This window comes from Balaenoptera acutorostrata, chromosome 9, assembly GCF_949987535.1.
Source record: "Balaenoptera acutorostrata chromosome 9, mBalAcu1.1, whole genome shotgun sequence".
In the NCBI taxonomy this organism is placed as follows: domain Eukaryota; kingdom Metazoa; phylum Chordata; class Mammalia; order Artiodactyla; family Balaenopteridae; genus Balaenoptera; species Balaenoptera acutorostrata.
Window position 1 is genome coordinate 87,001,464 of NC_080072.1, and position 19,572 is coordinate 87,021,035.

Sequence of the window (19,572 nt, forward strand, 5' to 3'; positions counted from 1 at the left end):
TTGCTATTGCTTGGCTGTTGTAAATATTGCTATGAACATTGGAGTTCATGTATCTTTTTGAATTATAGTTTTGTCCAGATATATGCCCAGGAGTGGGATTACTGGATCATATGGCAACTCTATTTTTAGTTTTTTGAGGAACCTCCACACTGTTTTCCAAGGTGGCTGCACCAGTTTACGTTCCCGGCAACAGTGTAGGAGGGTTCCCTTTCCTCCACACCCTCTCCAGCATTTGTTATTTGTAAAGGTTTTAATGATGGCCATTCTGACTGGTGTAAGGTGATACCTCATTGTAGTTTTGATTTGCATTTCTCTAGTAATTAGCGATGTTGAGCATCTTTTCATGTGCCTATTGCCCATCTGTATGTCTTCCTTGGAGAAATGTCTGTTTAGATCTTCTGCTCATTTTTTGGTTGGGATGTTTGTTGTTTTGTCATTGAGTTGTATGAGCTGTTTGTATATTTTGGAAATTAAGCCCTTGTCAGTCACATTGTTTGAAAATATTTTCTCCCAGTACATAGGTTGTCTTTTCATTTTGTTTATGGTTTCCTTTTTTGGGCAAAGCTTATAAGTTTGATTATCCCCATTTATTTATTTTTGCTTTTACTTCTATTGCCTTGGGAGACTGCTGGTGCTGGACTTATGTTTGTTGAGAGTTTTTTTATTACTGATTCAATTTCATTACTGGCAATTGATCTGTTCACATTTTCTATTTCTTCCTCATTCAGTCCTGGGAGATTGTACATTTCTAGGAATTTGTCCATTTCTTCTAGGTTGTTCATTTTATTGGCATACAGTTATTCATAGTAGTCTCTTATGATTCTTTATATTTCTGTGGTGTCAGTTTTAATTACTCCTACTTCATTTCTGATTTTATTGATTTGGGCTCCTTCTCTTTTTTTCTTGGTGAATCTGGCTAAAGGTTTATCTATTTGTTTATCTTTTCAAAAATCCAGCTCTTAGTTTAATTGATCTTTTCTATTGTTTCTTTAGACTCTATTTCATTTATTTCTGCTCTGATCATTATAATTTTTTTCCCTCCTACTAAATTTGGATTTTATTTGTTCTTTCTCTAGTTCTTTTGGTATAAGGTTGTTTATTTGAGATTTTTCTTGTTTCCTGAGGTAAACTTGTATTGCTATAAACTTTCCTCTTAGAACTGCTTTTGCTGCATCCTGTAGATTTTAGTTCATTGGGTTTTCATTTTCATTTGTCTCCAGGTACTTTTTAATTTCCTCCTCTGTTTCTTCAGTGATCCATTGGTTGTTCAGTAGCATATTGTTTAGTCTCCCTGTGTTTGTGTTTTTTGCAGTTTTTTTCTTGTAGTTGATTTCTAGTCTCATAGCATTGTGGTCGGAAAAGATGCTTGATATGATTTCAATTTTCTGAAATTTACTGGGGCTTGTTTTATGCTCAGCATGTGATCTATCCTAGAGAATGTTCCATGTACGCTCAAAAGGAATGTGTATTCTGCTACTTTTAGATGGAATGCATTGTGTGTGTGTGTGTGTATACACATACATACACATATGTGGATGTATATATACATACATATGTATATATATATATATATATATATATATATATATATATATGCATATATATAAAGTCCATGTGTCTAATGTGTCTTTTAAGGCCAGTGTTTCCTTATTGATTTTCTGTCTGGGATCTGTCCATTGATGTAAATGGGGTGTTAAAGTCCCCTACTATTATTGTGTTTCTGTCAATTTCTCCCTTTACATTGTTAATATTTACTTTATGTATCTAGGTGCTCTTATGTTGGGTGCAAATATATTTACAGTTGTTATATCTTATTCTTGGATTGATCTCTTTATCATTATGTAATGTCCTTCCTTGTATCCTATACCAGTATTTTAAAGCCTATTTTGTCTGATATAAGTATTGCTACCCCAGCTTTCTTTTGATTTCCATTTGCATGGAATACCTTTTTCCACCCCTCACATTCAGTCTGTGTGTGTCTTTAGATCTGAAGTGAGTCTCTTGTAGGCAATATATATACAGGTCTTGTTTTTGTACCTATTCAGCCATTCTATATCTTTTTTTTTAAGTATGCATATTTTGAATTATGGTAAATACTGCCACAATTGTTACAATTTATAATGGAGTTTTAATTTTATTTTGTGACTGGTTTTGTTAATTTCTTTTTTTTAAATTAATTAATTAATTTATTTATTTTTGGCTGTGTTGAGTCTTCGTTTCTGTGCAAGGGCTTTCTCTAGTTGTGGCAAGTGGGGGCCACTCTTCATCGTGGTGCACGGGCCTCTCACTATCGCAGCCTTTCTTGTTGCGGAGCACAGGCTCCAGACGCGCAGGCTCAGTAGTTGTGGCTCACGGGCTTAGTTGCTCTGCGGCATGTGGGATCTTCCCAGACCAGGGCTCGAACCCATGTCCCCTGCACTGACAGGCAGATTCCCAACCACTGCGCCACCAGGAAAGCCCAAGCCATTCTATATCTTTTGATTAGAGCACTTACTCCATTTACATTTAAAGTAATTGTTGATAAGTGTGTTCTTTTTGCCATTTTGTTAATTGTTTGACGGTTGTTTTGTAGTTCTTTTTTGTTCCTTTCTTCTTTGATCTCTTCTTTTGTGATTTGATGACTATTTTTAGTGTTATGTTTGGATTCCTTTTTCTTTTTTGTGTGTATCTATTATAGAGTTTTGGTTTGTGGTTACCATGAGGTTTTTTTTGTTTGTTGTTTAGTTGTTGGTTTTTTTTTAAATTTTATTTTGGCTGCGTTGGGTCTTCGTTGCTGTGTGCAGGCTTTCTCTAGTTGCAGTGAGGGGGAGCTACTCTTCATTGCTGTGCGTGGGCTTCTCATTGTGGTTGCTTCTCCTGTTGCAGAGCACGGGCTCTAGACATGCGGGCTTCAGTAGTTGTGGCACATGGGCGCAGTAGTTGTGGCTCGCAGGCTCTAGAGTGCCGGCTCAGTAGTTATGGCACATGGGCTTAGTTGCTCCGTGGCATGTGGGATCTTCCCGGACCAGGGATTGAACCCGTGTTCCCTGCACTGGCAGGTGGATTCTTAACCACTGCACCACCAAGGAAGTCCCCATGAGGTTTTTATATTTTATGTATTATATATATGCACTTGATTGTTTTAAGTTGCTGATCTCTTAATTTCAAATGCATTTTAACAACCCTGCATTTGTACTCTCCTCCCCTCATGATTACCGTTTTTGAAATCATATTTTACATCTAATTGTTTTTGTATCCCTTAACTGCTTATTGTGGATGTAGATGATTTTACTACTTTTGCCTTTTAACCTTCCCACTGTCTTTGTGTGTAGATTTGCCATCTTTACTGTACATTTGCCTTTACCAATGAGCTTTTTCCTCTTGTAATTTTCATGTTTCTAGTTGTAGCCCTTTCTTTTTCACTTACAGAAGTCCTTTTAACATTTCTTGCAAAGCTGGTTTGATGCTGCTGAACTCTTTTAGCTTTTCCTTGTCTATAAAGCTTTTGATTTCTCCATCAAATCTGAATGAGAGCCTTGCCAGATACAGTATTCTTGGTTACAGGTTCTTCCCTTTCATCACTTTAAATATATCATGCCAGTCCCTTCTGGCCTGCAGAGTTACTGCTGAAACGTCAGCTGACAGACTTATGGGAGTTCCCTTGTATGTAATGTGTTGCTTTTCCCCTGCTGCTTTTAATATTTAATCCTGTATGGAACTCTCTGTGCTTCCTGAACTTGGGTAACTGTTTCCTTTCCCAGGTTAGGGAAGTTTTCATCTATTATGTCTTCAAATATATCCTCAGCCAACCCCTTTCTCTCTCTGTTCTCCTTCTGGGACCCCTATAAAGCAAATATTAGTGTGCCTGATGAGGTCCCAGAGGTCCTCATTAAACTGTCGTCATTTCTTTTCATGCTTTTTTTTTGTCTTTTCAACATCAGTGATTTACACACTCTGTATTCCAGCTCGTTGATCCATTCCTCTGTATCATTTACTCTGCTGTTTATTTCTTCTAGTGTATTTTTCATTTCAGCTACTATATTCTTCACCTCTAGTTTTTCTTTATATTTCCTAACTCTCTGTTAAAAACTTCTAACTTCTTGCTGTGTGCAGCCATTCTTCTCCCAAGTTCTTTGATCATCTTTACAATCACTAGCCTGCATATCTTCTCAAGTAGATTGGCTATTTCCACTTCACTTATTTCTTCTTCTGGAGCTATGTCTTGTTCCTTCATTAGGAACATGTTCCTTTGTCACCTCATTGTGACTTGGTTGCTGTTTTTATTTTTATGAATCTGATAGGTTAGTTACATTTCCCAACCTTGGAGTCATGGCTTTTTGTAGGAGATGTCCTATGTATCCCAGCAGCAAACTTCCCTCTCTTTACCTGAGCTATATATGCTCTAGGGGTTCCCCCTTTGAGGACTGCATGGGTCTTTCTGTTGTGGTGAGCTGACTATGTGGGCAATCTGGTAGGCTTGGTTGGCCACTGATCTGGTTGGTTGCCAGACTCTGCCTTGTGTGGGGGCTGTTGGCTGCTGGTTGGTGGGACTAGGTCAGAAGGCAGCTGGCTGCAGAATCCTGGGTGACCCTGAGGCTCGTGCTGGCACACTGCTGAGTGGAGTCAAGGTCCAAGAGTCTGGTTGCAGGGCCCAGGGGTCCTAGAGCTGGTGTCAGATTGCTGGTGGATGGGGCCAGTTCCTGATACAGTTGGGTGCAGGGTCGGGGGCATCCTGAAGCTTGTATTGGCCTGCTCATAGCTGACCCCAGTGTGGGGCCTGGCCTACTGGTAGGCAGGCCAGGTACGCAGGCTGAGGAACTTTGGTTTTCTTGTGGCTGTTGTCTGCTCCCCTGGTGGGTGAGGCTTCTCTGGAAGCTAGAGCAGGTACCCTGGAGAGCAGGGCCAGGGTCCAGGTGATTTTTGGACTGGTGCCTGCCCAGTGGTTGGTGGAGCTGGATCCTTGGCTCTCTGGTGGGCATGACCATATCCAGAAGCAGCTGCTGGTTTAGGATGTCTTAAGGCAGCCTATCTGCTGGTGGGTGGGGCTGTGTCTCCATCCAGTCAGTTCCTTGGCCTGAGGTACCCCAGTGCTGGTGCCTACAGACTGTTGGGCCAAGGCAAGGCTTGTTCCTGGGTCTAATTAGCTCGAGGGAGGATTCTACAATGGTGCTTGCCAGCACCATTGTCCATGTGGTAGAATGAACTCCCCAAAATAGCAGCCATAAATGTCTATGTTCTCAGGGTGAGCTGCAGTTGTCTCCTGCCTCTCTGGGAGACTCTCCAAGATCAACATAAGTGTCTATGTTCTCAGGGTGAGCTGCAGTTGCCTCTTCCTCTCTGGAAGACTCTCCAAGATCAGCAGGCACCTATCAAATTACTGTTTCTTCCCTGGGTCCTGCAGCATGTGAGATTTTGTGTGTGCCCTTTAAGAGTGAAGTCTCTATTTCCCCCAGCCCCTTGGGACTTCAGAAAGAAAGACCCGCTGGCCTTCAAAGTCAATGCTCTGGGGGCTCATCTTCCCAGTGCAAGACCCCCAGGCTAGGGAGTCTGATGTGGGGCTTGGGCCTCTCACTCCTTTGAGAGAACCTCTGCATTTGTAATTATTCTCCCATTTGTGGATCACCCACCTGGGGTATGGGACTTGACTATATTGCAACTCCACCCACTCCTACCATCTTTTTGTTGTTCCTTCTGTTTATCTTTAGTTGTAGAAGATCTTTTCTGGTAGGTTTTGATCCTTTTCATCAATGGTTGTTATGCTGATAGTTGTGATTTTGGTGTGCCTGTAAGAGGAAGTGAGATCAAGGTCTTTCTACTCTGCCATCTTGGCCAACCTTGGGTATGTTTACTTTAGAGATAAGCAAATTACAAGCATTTCAGTCCAGGCTCTGAGTCACACAGCTAGTATATTATAAAGCCAGGACTCTTCACCCCTACAATAGGCACTTTGAGGGAAGGCATCTTTTCTACCCTCAAGTGGCTTGCAGTCTAATTGGGGAGGTACTCTGCATCTACAAAAATCACTAAATCTTATCCATAGAGCTTCTCCAAAATACCTCTCAAATGTTTTCTGTTCCCACTGCCTTATTCTAGCCATAATCTCCAACCTGAACTATTAAAATAGCCTTTTAATTCTGCCACTAACCATTAGCCTCCTCCCTTCCATCTTCTAAAGTACCACCGGAGGGATTATCTAGTCATGTTATTCTCTAGGTTACAAACTTCAGGTTCTCTATGTCTGATCGTAGAAAACCCATGCATCTTAGCATGCATTTTGGACCCTTTCCAGTTTATTTCTTTAAGCTATTTCTCCTCTATCCCATTATGTACAGTCTGTTTCTTCCATGCTCTGTCATTCACCATGACCCATGCCATCCTATATACCCAGGTATTTGCTCATGCGGTTCCCTGTTACCCATTATTCTCACAGTAGAATCTGGCTCTTTTTAAAAAATTGTTACTCATTGAGTTTTGAAATCTTCTCTAGCAAATTCAGGAGTGGGATCTTTATTCTCTTCTGTTAATTCAAATTCCACATCTGATAATAAAATCAATAATAATAACACATTCATTGAGTGTTTAGTATGTGCCAATTGTTAAAGTAAGTGTTTTATAGCATTATTTCATTTAATTGTCACAATAACCTTGCAGTGAGATATTGGTATTATCCTCATTTTTCACATAGTTAGAAAGGGCTCTTAATTCCTGCACTACACTATCTCTTGAGGGAAAAACCATGTCTTGTTCACATTTGTATTTCCAGAGGCTGGCCCATGGTTTGTATTTAACTTCTTGAGCTTAGGCTTCTTCATCTTTAAAATGGGTAATTATACCCTTGTTATCTACTTCATAAAATTGTTTAGAGCTAGGGTAAGCAAATTAAGGCCTGTAGGTCAAATCTGACCTGCCATCCATTTTTCTAAGTAAGGTTTTATAGGAACACATCCACGCTCATTCAGTTATATGTTGTCTTTGGCTGTTTTTGTACTCCATTGGCAAAATTAAGTAGTTGTGGCAGTGACCTTATGGCCAACAAAGCCTAAAATATTTACTATCTAGCTCTTTATAGGCAAAGTTTGCTGACCCCTGGTTTAGAGGCTTGGGTGATATATTGCCATATTGTTTATTTGCTTTCATTTATATAAACATAGGAGACCATTATCAGTGTTTCTAATTACAAACTATGAAAAAGAAACCTGGATTTTATGGTCGTTTAAACATAGGCTGGGATAAAACTGATTACATCACTTTATATTCATGTAGCACTGTCCATATGATTTATTCAAATGGACATTTCTATTAAATGTTTTCTAACTAAATTAATAGTAAAGGTAAAAAATTTAGGTGGATTCAAGTACTTAATAGAAAAAAATATAATCCAGAATTAAAAGATCTCCTGATGGGTAGAGCTGCTTCTCCTAGAATGAATGGAAGGACAAATGCCCTTGCTCTTTCTGTTCTGCAGCAGACCTGAGACAGGGCAGAAGTGTTCAAATAAGCTTGAGATAAACACTGAATGAAAAGAGAAGAGAATTAAACAGAGCACAGGCCATGACGGATGATGGGCTGACTCAGCGTGCAGCCTCCACATCTGTAGCTTGTCACCTGCCATGGGAATCACCCTTCCTAGCTCTCATCTCCTGCACTTGGCAGGTGGCTTTGTAATAACTCTACTCCCAGTAGTACAGCTTTAGATGGCTAGACTCCTCAGATCCCCCCACCAGAGGCCCACCACCTTAGTTCAGATTTCCAGTCAGCTTCCTAGGTACAAGAAATGACCTTACCTTTCAGAGCTACCCTCTCTCCTCCCTTTATTTTTCAAGGAAGAACTTATCTATCAGAAGAGAATCCAGTAACTCAAGAATTCTTACAGGAAATGTAATACTTGGTAGTATTTCATATAAGTGGTTTAGCATAATCGACTTTCATTTTCCATGAAAGTGACCTGTGTTAAAGCAGACAGTATTAAGAACTTATTAAGGACACTTTTAGCCATTAATCTAGTTTGTTGTGGTACATGAAATTATTAAAATAGAATTTCTTTTTTGTAATTTATTTTTGAAGTATTTTATTATTCAAACCTTTTACTCTCCCAAAGTATTCCCTGAATGAAGGAGGTTTATAACTTAGTTGTAGACATGAAATGCTTGCTGTTGCCATTTTACTCCACTCACTTGATGAGACCAGATATTTTTAAACTGTGTAGGGCCCTGAGATTACTTCCAATCATTGTTCAGGTGAATGTGACGAGCTTTGCAATCTGTTTCCTTTTGTTTTGTTTTGTTTTCATTGTGGCAGTAACCAAATCAGTTCCCAAAGGATTTTTTAAAGGAGACGTTTTTTCTCAGTTTTTAGTACTCTTCTGATGAATTAAAACTTTTTCTGTTTTGAAGAATACAGAGCACTGGCAAATTCTTATATGTACAATATAAAAAGAGATTTCTTATACCAATGTTTTGCTTTCAAGCATGATAGATTTACTTTCTTTCCTCTGAAATTTTTCTCTCACCCTTTAGATTGAATTTACCTATTGTGCTAAAACATAAAATATTGTATCATTTGAATAATAAGTAATTTTGGATTACTGCCTAAAATAACTTTGATGAATTACAACTTTTTTTTGGTTAGTATTTCCTGTCTTGGACATTGCTTTATACTATGTCAAATGTGACAGTTCACTATAAAGCAAGATGTTTGTGTATTACTGTTCTGATGAATTACAACTTTTTTTTGGTTAGTATTTCCTGTCTTGGACATTGCTTTATACTATGTCAAATGTGACAGTTCACTATAAAGCAAGATGTTTGTGTATTACTGTTCTGTTTAAGCTTTAAAATCCATATAACGTAGAATTAGCAATTTAAAAGATGAATTATGTCATGCAGCTCAATATTAAAAAAACAAACAACCCAATCAAAAAATGGGCAGAAGATAGTGAAAGGCCCGCGCACCGCGATGAAGAGCGGCCCCCGCACCGCGATGAAGAGTGGCCCCCACTTGCCGCAACTAGAGAAAGCCCTCACACGAAAGAAATAAAAAAAAAAATTAAAAAAAAAAAAAAATGGGCAGAAGACCTAAATAGACATTTCTCCAAAGAAGACATACAGATGGCCAAGAGGCACATGAAAAGCTGCTCAACATCACTAATTATTAGAAAAATGCAAATCAAAACTGCAAAGAGGTATCACCGCACACCAGTTAGAATGGGCATCATCAGAAAGTCTACAAACAACAAATGCTGGAGAGGGTGTGGAGAAAAAAGAACCCTATTTCACTATTGGTGGGAACGTAAATTGATACAGCCACTATGGAGAACAGTATGGAGGTTCCTTAAAAAACTAAAAATAGAACTACCATATGACCCAGCAACCCCACTACTGGGCATATACCCTGAGAAAACCATAATTCAAAAAGAGACATGCACCCCAATGTTCATTGCAGCACTATTTACAATAGCCAGGGCATGGAAACAAGTTAAATGCCCATCAACAGACAAATGGATAAAGAAGATGTGGTACATGTATACAATGGAATATTACTCAGCCCTAAAAAGGAACAAAATTGGGTCATTTGTAGAGACATGGATGGACCTAGAGACTGTCATACAGAGTGAAGTAAGCCAGAAAGAGAAAAATAAATATCGTATATTAACGCATATACGTGGAATCTAGAAAAATGATACAGATGAACCATTTTGCAAGACAGAAATAGAGACACAGATGTAGACAACAAACGTATGGACACCAAGGGGGGAAAGCGGTGGGGGGAGAGGGTGGTGGTGGTGGTATGAATTGGGAGATTGGGATTGACATATATACACTAATATGTATAAAATAGATAACTAATAAGAACCTGCTGTATAAAAAAAAGAATAAAATTCAAAAAAAAGATGAATTATGTCTTAAGTAGTAATAGGAAATTTTATATATGTCCCTGTTGATAATGAAGATATAATATAAAATATTATTAATAGTCTAAAAAGTAAATTTGTTTACATGCCTGTCTTTATTTACTAGAAAGAACTTATGTTTTGAAATTACATGTTTATACAGTTGTGGGTCTCAGACTTTCTCCCTCTCTCAAGTAATGATATGTGCTGAGTCTATCTTTCTATACAAAGTTTAAAAAGTACAACCAGTTTCTTAAGCAGTGAAGAGCATAGTATTTAGAATTTCTATTTGTCCATTAAAATATAATTGATCATCATTAAAATTATTTTACGTAACTCTTAAAGATGATAATAACTTTTGAGGTTTATTCATGAACATGACTGATTTTTCTTTTTTTTCTACTTTTTTAGTTTATTTACTTATTTATTTATTTTTTAACATCTTTATTGGAGTATAATTGCTTTACAATGGTGTATTAGTTTCTGCTTTATAACAAAGTGAATCAGCTATACTATACATATGTCCCCATATCTCCTCCCTCTTGTGTCTCCCTCCCTCCCACCCTCCCTATCCCACCCGTCTAGGTGGTCACAAAGCACCGAGCTGATCTCCCTGTGCTATGCAGCTGCTTCCCACTAGATATCGATTTTACGTTTGGTAGTGTATATATGTCCATGCCACTCTCTCAGTTTGTCCCAGCTTACCCTTCCCCCTCCCCGTATCCTCAAGTCCATTCTCTAGTAGGTCTGCATCTTTATTCCCGTCCTGCCCCTAAGTTCTTCATGACCTTTTTTTTTTTTTTTAGATTCCATATATATGTGTTAGCATACGGTATTTGTTTTTCACTTTCTGACTTACTTCATTCTGTATGACAGACTCTAGGCCCATCCCCCTCACTACACATAACTCAGTTTTGTTTCTTTTTATGGCTGAGTAATATTCCATTGTATATATGTGCCACATCTTCTTTATCCATTCATCTGTTGATGGACACTTAGGTGCTTCCATGCCCTGGCTATTGTAAATAGTGCTGCAATGAACATTGTGGTACATGACTCTTTTTGAACTATGGTTTTCTCAGGGTATATGCCCAGTAGTGGGATTGCTGGGTCATATGGTAGTTCTATTTTTAGTTTTTTAAGGAACCTCCATACTGTTCTCCATAGTGGCTGTATCAATTTATATTCCCACCAACAGTGCAAGAGGGTTCCCTTTTCTCCACACCCTCTCCAGCATTTATTGTTTGTAGATTTTTTGATGATGGCCATTCTGACTGGTGTGAGGTGGTACCTCATTATAGTTTTCATTTGCATTTCTCTAAGGATTAATGATGTTGAGCATTCTTTCATGTGTTTGTTGGCAATCTGTATATCTTCTTTGGAGAAATGTCTATTTAGGTCTTCTGCCCATTTTTGGATTGGGTTGTTTGTTTTTTTGGTATTGAGCTGCATGAGCTGCTTGTAAATTTTGGAGATTAATTCTTTGTCAATTGCTCCATTTGCAAATATTTTCTCCCATTCTGAGGGTTGTCTTTTCTTCTTGTTTATGTTTTCCTTTGCTGTGCAAAAGCTTTTAAGTTTCATTAGGTCCCATTTGTCTACTTTTGTTTTTATTTCCATTTCTCTAGGAGGTGGGTCAAAAACGATCTTGCTGTGATTTATGTCATAGAGTGTTCTGCCTATGTTTTCCTCTAAGAGTTTTATACCTTTATACACCTTACATTTAGGTCTTTAATCCATTTTGAGTTTATTTTTGTGTATGGTGTCAGGGAGTGTTCTAATTTCATTCTTTTACATGTAGCTGTCCAGTTTTCCCAGCACCATTTATGGAAGAGGCTGTCTTTTCTCTATTGAATATTCTTGCCTCCTTTATCAAAAATAAGGTGACCGTATATGCGTGGGTTTATCTCTGGGCTTTCTATCCTGTTCCATTGAACAGGATATTTCTGTTTTTGTGCCAGTACCATATTGTCTTGATTACTGTAGCTTTGTAGTATAGTCTGAAGTCAGGGAACCTGATTCCTCCAGCTCCATTTTCCTCTCTCAAGATTGCTTTGGCTCTTTGTGGTCTTTTGTGTTTCCATACAACTTGTGAAATTTTTTGTTCTAGTTCTGTGAAAAATGCCATTGGTAGTTTGGTAGGGATTGCACTGAATCTGTAGATTGCATTGGGTAATACAGTCATTTTCACAATGTTGATTCTTCCTATCCAAGAACATGGTATATCTCTCCATCTGTTTGTATCATCTTTGATTTTATTCATCAGTGTCTTATAGTTTTCTGCATACAGGCCTTTAGTCTCCTTAGATAGGTTTATTCCTAGGTATTTTATTCTTTTTGTTGCAATGGTAAATGGGAGTGTTTCCTTAATTTCCTTATCAGATTTTTCATCATTGGTGTATAGGAATGCAAGAGATTTCTGTGCACTAATTTTGTATCCTGCTACTTTACCAAATTCATTGATGAGCTCTAGTAGTTTCCTGGTAGCATCTTTAGGATTCTCTATGTATAGTATCATGTCATCTGCAAACAGTGACAATTTTACTTCTTCTTTTCCAATTTGGATTCCTTTTATTTCTTTTTCTTCTCTGATTTCTGTGGCTAAATCTTCCAAAACAATGTTGAATAATAGTGGTGAGAGTGGGCAGCCTTGTCTTGTTCCTGATCTTAGTGGAAATGGTTTCAGTTTTTCACTATTGGGGAAGATGTTGGCTGTGGGTTTGTCATATATGACCTTTGCTATGTTGAAGTAAGTTCCTTCTATGGCTACTTTCTGGAGGGTTTTTATCATAAATGGGTGTTGAATTTTGTCAAAAGTTTTTCAGCATCTACTGAGAGGATGATATGGTTTTTATTCTTCAATTTGTTAATATGGTGTATCACATTGATTGATTTGCATATATTGAAGAATCCTTGCATTCCTGGGATAAACCCCGCTTGATCATGGTGTATGATCCTTTTAATGTGCTGTTGGATTTTGTTTGCTAGTATTTTGTTGAGGATTTTTGCATCTATGTTCATCAGTGATATTGGCCTGTAGTTTTCTTTCTTTGTGACATCTTTGTCTGGTTTTGGTATCAGGGTGATGGTGGCCTCGTAGAATGAGTTTGGGAGTGCTCTCAGTCTGCTATATTTTGGAAGAGTTTGAGAAGGATAGGTGTTAGCTCTGCTCTAAATGTTTGGTACAATTCACCTGTGAAGCCATCTGGTCCTGGGCTTTTGTTTCTTGGAAGATTTTTAATCACAGTTTCAATTTCAGTGATTGTGATTGTTCTGTTTATATTTTCTGTTTCTTCCTGGTTCAGTCTTGGAATGTTGTGCTTTTTTAAGAATTTGTCCATTTCTTCCAGGTTGTCCATTTTATCGGCATATAGTTGCTTGTAGTAATCTCTCATGATCCTTTGTATCTCTATAGTGTCAGATGTTAGTTCTCCTTTTTCATTTCTAATTCTGTTGATTTGAGTCTTCTCCCTTTTTTGCTTGATGAGTCTGGCTAATGGTTTATCAATTTTGTTTATCTTCTCAAAGAACCAGCTTTTAGTTTTATTGATCTTTGCTATTGTTTCCTTCATTTCTTTTTCATTTATTTCTGGTCTGATCTTTATGATTTCTTTCCTTCGGCTAACTTTGGAGTTTTGTTATTCTTCTTTCTCTAATTGCTTTAGGTGTAAGGTTAGGTTGTTTATTTCAGATGTTTCTTGTTTCTAGAGGTAGAATTGTATTGCTCTAAACTTCCCCCTTAGAACTGCTTTTGCTGCTTCACATAGGTTTTGGGTCGTCGTATTTTCATTGTCATTTGTTTCTAGGTATTTTTTGATTTCCTCTTTGATTTCTTCAGTGATCTCTTGGTTATTAAGTAGTGTATTGTTTAGCCTCCATGTGTTTGTATTTTTTACAGATCTTTTCCTGTAATTGATATCTAGTCTCATAGCATTGTGGTCAGAAAAGATACTTGATATGATTTCAATTTTCTTAAATTTACCAAGGCTTGATTTGTGACCCAAGATATGATCTATCCTGGAGAATGTTCCATGAGCACTTGAGAAGAAAGTGTATTCTGTTGTTTTTGGATGGAAGGTCCTATAAATATCGATTAAGTCCATCTTGTTTAATGTATCATTTAAAGCCTGTGTTTCCTTATTTATTTTCATTTTGGATGATCTGTCCATTGGTGAAAATGGGTTGTTAAAGTCCCCTAGTATGATTGTGTTACTGTCGATTTCCCTTTTTATGGCTGTTAACATTTTCCTTATGTATTGAGGTGCTCCTATGTTGGGTGCATAAATATTTACAATTGTTATATCTTCTTCTTGGATTGATCCCTTGATCATTATGTCACGTCCTTCTTTGTCTCTTGTAATAGTCTTTGTTTTAAAGTCTATTTTGTCTGATATGAAAATTGCTACTCCAGCTTTGTTTTGATTTCCATTTGCATGGAATATCTTTTTCCATCCCATCACTTTCAGTCTGTATGTGTCCCTAGGTCTGAAGTGGGTCTCTTGTAGACAGCATATATATGGATCTTGTTTTTGTATCCATTCAGCCAGTCTATGTCTTTTGGTTCGAACATTTAATCCATTTACATTTAAGGTAATTATTTATATGTATGTTTCTATGACCATTTTCTTAATTGTTTTAGGTTTCTTATTGTAGGTCTTTTCCTTCTGTCATGTTTCCTGCCTAGAGAAGTTCCCTTAACATTTGTTGTAAAGCTGGTTTTGTGGTGCTGAATTCTCTTAGCTTTTGCTTGTCTGTAAAGGTTTTAATTTCTCTGTCAAATCTGAATGAGATCCTTGCTGGGTAGAGTAATCTTGGTTGTAGGTTTTTCCCTTTCATCACTTTAAATGTGTCCTGCCACTCCCTTCTGGCTTGCAGAGTTTCTGCTGAAAGTTCAGCTGTTAACCTTATGGGGATTCCCTTGTATGTTATTTGTTGTTTTCCCTTGCTGCTTTTAATATTTTTTCATGGTATTGAATTTTTGATAGTTTGATTAATATGTGTCTTGACGTGTTTCTCCTTGGATTTATCCTGTATGGGACTCTGTGCACTTCCTTGACTTGATTAACTATTTCCTTCCCCGTATTAGGGAAGTTTTCAACTATAATCTCTTCAAATATCTTCTCAGTCCCTTTCTTTTTCACTTCTTCTTCTGTGACCCCTACAATTCAAATGTTGGTGTGTTTAATGTTGTCCCAGAGGTCTCTGAGACTGTCCTCAATTCTTTTCATTCTTTTTTCTTTATTCTGTTTTGCAGTAGTTATTTCCACTATTTTATCTTCCAGGTCACTTATCTGTTCTTCTGCCTCAGTTTTTCTGATATTGATTCCTTGTAGATCATTTTTAATTTCATTTACTGTGTTGTTCAGCATTGTTTGTTTGCTCTTTAGTTCTTCTAGGTCCTTGTTAATCGTTTCTTGTACTTTCTCCATTCTATTTCCAGGATTTGGGATCATCTTTACTATCATTACTCTGAAATCTTTTTCAGGTAGACTGCTTATTTCCTCTTCATTTTTTTGCTCTGGTGGGTTTTTACCTTTTTCCTTCACTTGCTGTGTGTTTCTCTATCTTCTCATTTTGCTTAACGTACTGTGTCTGGGGTGTCCTTTTCACAGGCTGCAGGTTTGTAGTTCCCCCAGGGGCTAAGGTTGGTTCAATGGGTTGTGTCAGCTTCCTGGTGGAGGGGACTAGTGCCTGTGTTCTGGTGGATGAGGCTGGATCTTTTCTTTCTGGTGGGCAAGACTGCATCTGATGGTGTGTTTTGGGGTGTCTGTGACCTTATTATGATTTTAGGCAGCCTTTGTGCTAGTGGGTAGGGTTGTGTTCCTGTCTTGCTAGTTGTTTGGCATAGGGTGTTCAGCATTGCAGCTTGCTGGTCATTGAGTGGAGCTGGGTCTTGGCGTTGAGATGGAGATCTCTGGGAGATTTTTGACATTTGATATTATGTGGAGCTGGGGGGGTCTCTGGTGTACCAATGTCCTGAACTCAGCTCTCCCACATCAGAGGCATAGGGCTGACACCCAGCCAGAGCACCAAGACCCTGTCAGCCTCACGGCTCAGAATAAAAGGGAGAAAAAAAGAAAGAAAGAAAGGAAAAATAAATAAATAAAATAAAATAAAGTTATTAAAATAAAAAATAATTATTAAAAATAAAAAAAGAAGGAAAGAAGTGAGCAATCAAACCAAAAAACAAACCCACCAATGATATCAAGTGCTAAAAACTATACTAAAAGAAAAAAGGACAGTCATAACCCTAGGACAAATGGTAGAAGCAAAGCTATACAGACAAAATCACACATAGAAGTATACACATACACACTCACAAAAAGAGAAAAAGGAAAAAAATATATATATCATTGCTCCCAAAGTCCACCACCTCAATTTGGGATGATTCATTGTCTATTCAGGCATCCCACAGATGCAGGGTACATCAAGTTGATTGTAGAGATTTAATCTGCTGATCCTGAGGCTGCTGAGAGAGATTTCCCTTTCTCTTCTTTGTTCGCCCAGCTCCTGAGGTTCGGCTTTGGATTTGGCTCCGCCTTTGCATGTAGGACACCTGAGGGCGTCTGTTCTTCACTCAGGCAGGACAGGGTTAAAGTAGCAGCTGATTAGGGGGTTCTGGCTCACTCAGGCGGGGGGGTGCAGGGGAAAGGGAGGGGTATGGAATGTGGGGCGAGCCTGCGGCAGCGGCAGAGGCCAGCATAACGTTGCAAGAGCCTGAGCTGCGCCATGTGTTTTCCCGGGGAAGTTGTCCCTGGATCACAGGACTCTGGCAGTGGCGGGCTGCACAGGCTCCTGGGAGTGGAGGTGTGGATAGTGACCTGTGCTTGCACACAGGCTTCTTGGTGGCTGCAGCAGCAGCCTTAGCATCTCATGCCCGTCTCTGGGGTCTGCGCTTCTAGCCGCGGCTCACACCCATCTCTGGAGCTCGTTTAGGCTGTGCTCTTAATCCCCTCTCCTCGCGCACCAGGAAACAAAGAGGCAAGAAAAAGTCTCTTGCCTCTTCAGCAGTTCCAGACTTTATCCCGGACACACTCCTGGCTACCTGTAGCACACTAGCCCCCTTCAGGCTGTGTTCACACAGCCAACCCCTGTCCTCTCACTGTGATCTGACCTCAGAAGCTGGAGCCTCAGCTCCCAGCCCCCACCGCCCCCTGCAGGTGAGCAGCCAAGCCTCTCAGGCTGGTGAGTGCTGGTTGGCACTGATCCTCTGTGCGGGAATCTCTCCGCTTTGCCCTCTGCACCCCTGTTGCTGTGCTCTCCTCCATGGCTCCAAAGCTCCACCCCCCGCCCCACCACCCACCGTCTCTGCCAGTGAAGCGGCTTCCTAGTGTGTGGAACCTTTCCCACTTTCCCAGCTCCCTCCCACTGGTGCAGGTTCCGTCCCTATTCTTTTGTTTCTGTTTTTTCTTTTTTCTTTTGCCCTACCCAGGTACGTGGGGAGTTTTTTGCTTTTGGGGAGGTCTGAGGTCTTCTGCCAGCGTTCAGTAGGTGTTCTGTAGGAGTTGTTCCACATGTAGATGTATTTCTGATGTATTTGTGGGGAGGAAGGTGATCTCCGCGTCTTACTCTTCTGCCCTCTTGAAGGTCTCCCTACTGATCTTTCTTTATTCAGCTATATGATGCTTGTTTACTCTTACCCTTGTTATAGATGAGAAATGAAACTCATCAGTTCACTTTTCTTTTTATTAACAATGCTGCTAAAAGTTTTGTTTATAAAGTGAGATAATCATCTGAGGATTTGAATAATGCATACCCTCAAATTTTTTCCTCTTCTCCCCTTCCCTTTATTCTCTTAAATATTTTTGAAGACTCCAAAGAACTTTTGTAGAAGATTGTGTGTATGTGTATATATTTATACATACATACATATGTATGTGTGTGTGTATATATATATATATATATACACACACACACACACACACACACACATATATACATACACACACACACACATTTCTGTTTACGAGCTAAAACAGAAAGATTTAAAACACCAAAATATACACATGTACATTCCATTGCCTTCAGAGCAATGAGATCATCACATATCATTCAGCCTCTGGAAAATTCCACTGTATTCTTATGAGAAGATGAGAGTGAAAGACAAGTAACCTCTTAGTTTTATTGCAAAATAGTTTTTAACCTCCCAGGCTCTCTGAAAAGGTCTTAGGGTCCCTCCTAGGAGTCTTTTGATCATACTTTGAGAGCTGCTGTCATAGATAATTGAAAGATGATCAAATCTTCAATTGTAATGTATTTGCATATATTCTGATTTCCAACGTTCCTCTTAATAATGTAGTTTACTAAATTTCAGTCAATAAGGAAGAGTATTATATTTGTGTATATCAACAGGCTAATTTTTTTCTTTTCTTCAGTTATGGAAATTCTTGAAGCCCAATACTCCGCTGGAATCCCGGATTTCTAAGCAGTGGTGTGAAATTGGTTTCCAAGGTGATGATCCTAAAACAGATTTTCGAGGAATGGGACTTTTGGGACTGTACAATTTGCAGTAAGTAAAATGAAGAATGGTTGAGTTTTAAAGTGATGTCCTGATCTCCTCATACTGAAATGTCAAAGTTGATTTATTAGTCCCAAAAGCCACTTACCAGGAGACTCCAGGAAAACATTCAAGTCCTCTGACTTGAACTCAGGTTCATAAAATTTAAAAAGCTACTACCATCTTCCTTTTATCTGGCAATCTTCATGGATTCTTTTAAACAAATCTCAAATTTATTTTTAATTTTTTATTATGAAAAATTTCAATTATATTCAAAAACAGAGGAACGATTATAAAGAACTCCCTTTACACTGATCACCCAGATTCAGTAACTATTGCGATTTTGAAATACTTGCAACACTTGTTTTTTTGGTAGAAGTGTGTTAATGAAAATCCTATACTGTTTGTTGTTTCACCCTAATATTTCAATATTATAGCTCTAAAAGACATCAATATTACCTTACATTAACCCCAATGACATTATTACACCTAACAAAATTAACAATGATTCTTTGGTATCATCTATATCCTGACCATATTCAAATTTCCCAATTCTCTCAACTATGTCTTGTTACAGCTGGTTTGATCTGATCCAGTTCCATGTAAGATCTATGCATTGCACTTAGTGATTATATCTCTCTCGTTTTTTTTTTTTTTGTCATCTTATTTTTCTTTAATTAATTTATATTGGAGTATAGTTGCTTTACAATGTTCTGTTAGTTTCTGTTGTACAGCAAAGTGAATCAGCTATATGTATACATATATCCCCTCGTTTTTGGATTTCCTCCCCATTTAGGTTACCACAGAGCATAGAGTAGAGTTCCCTGAGCTATACAGTAGGTTCTCGTTTGTTATCTATTTTATACATAGTATCAATAGAGTATATATGTCAATCCCAATCTCCCAATTCACCCCCCACCTTGCCCTCTTGGTAGACATATGTTTGTTCTCTACCTCTGAGTCTCTATTTCTACTTTGCTCTCTGGTCCTTTTTAATTAAGTCAGTCTCTCCCCCTCTGTCCTCTCCTTTTGCCCCTCCATCATGTCATTAATTCATGCAAGATTCTAGGTCAACTGTCCTATAAAATATCCCACAATCTGTATTTGTCTGTTTTCATTTGTACCCATCCCCGGTATGCCCTGAAAATCAGAGGTACTCGGAAAGGCTTGAATAGGTTCATGCTAACATCTTGGTGGGAGGCCTGCA

General features: G+C 38.6%; 1 protein-coding gene across 5 annotated transcripts in view; it reads left to right on the forward strand.

Moving 5' to 3' along the window:
- Positions 1 to 19,572, forward strand: part of ELMOD1 (ELMO domain containing 1) — a 104,998-nt gene that overhangs the window by 65,756 nt on the left and 19,670 nt on the right. For all 5 annotated transcript variants that reach the window (XM_057552065.1, XM_057552064.1, XM_057552062.1 and 2 more), the window contains one exon: positions 18,244 to 18,377. In XM_057552065.1, coding sequence (XP_057408048.1) covers positions 18,244 to 18,377 — 134 coding nt within the window. The remainder of the gene's footprint in view (positions 1 to 18,243; positions 18,378 to 19,572) is intronic.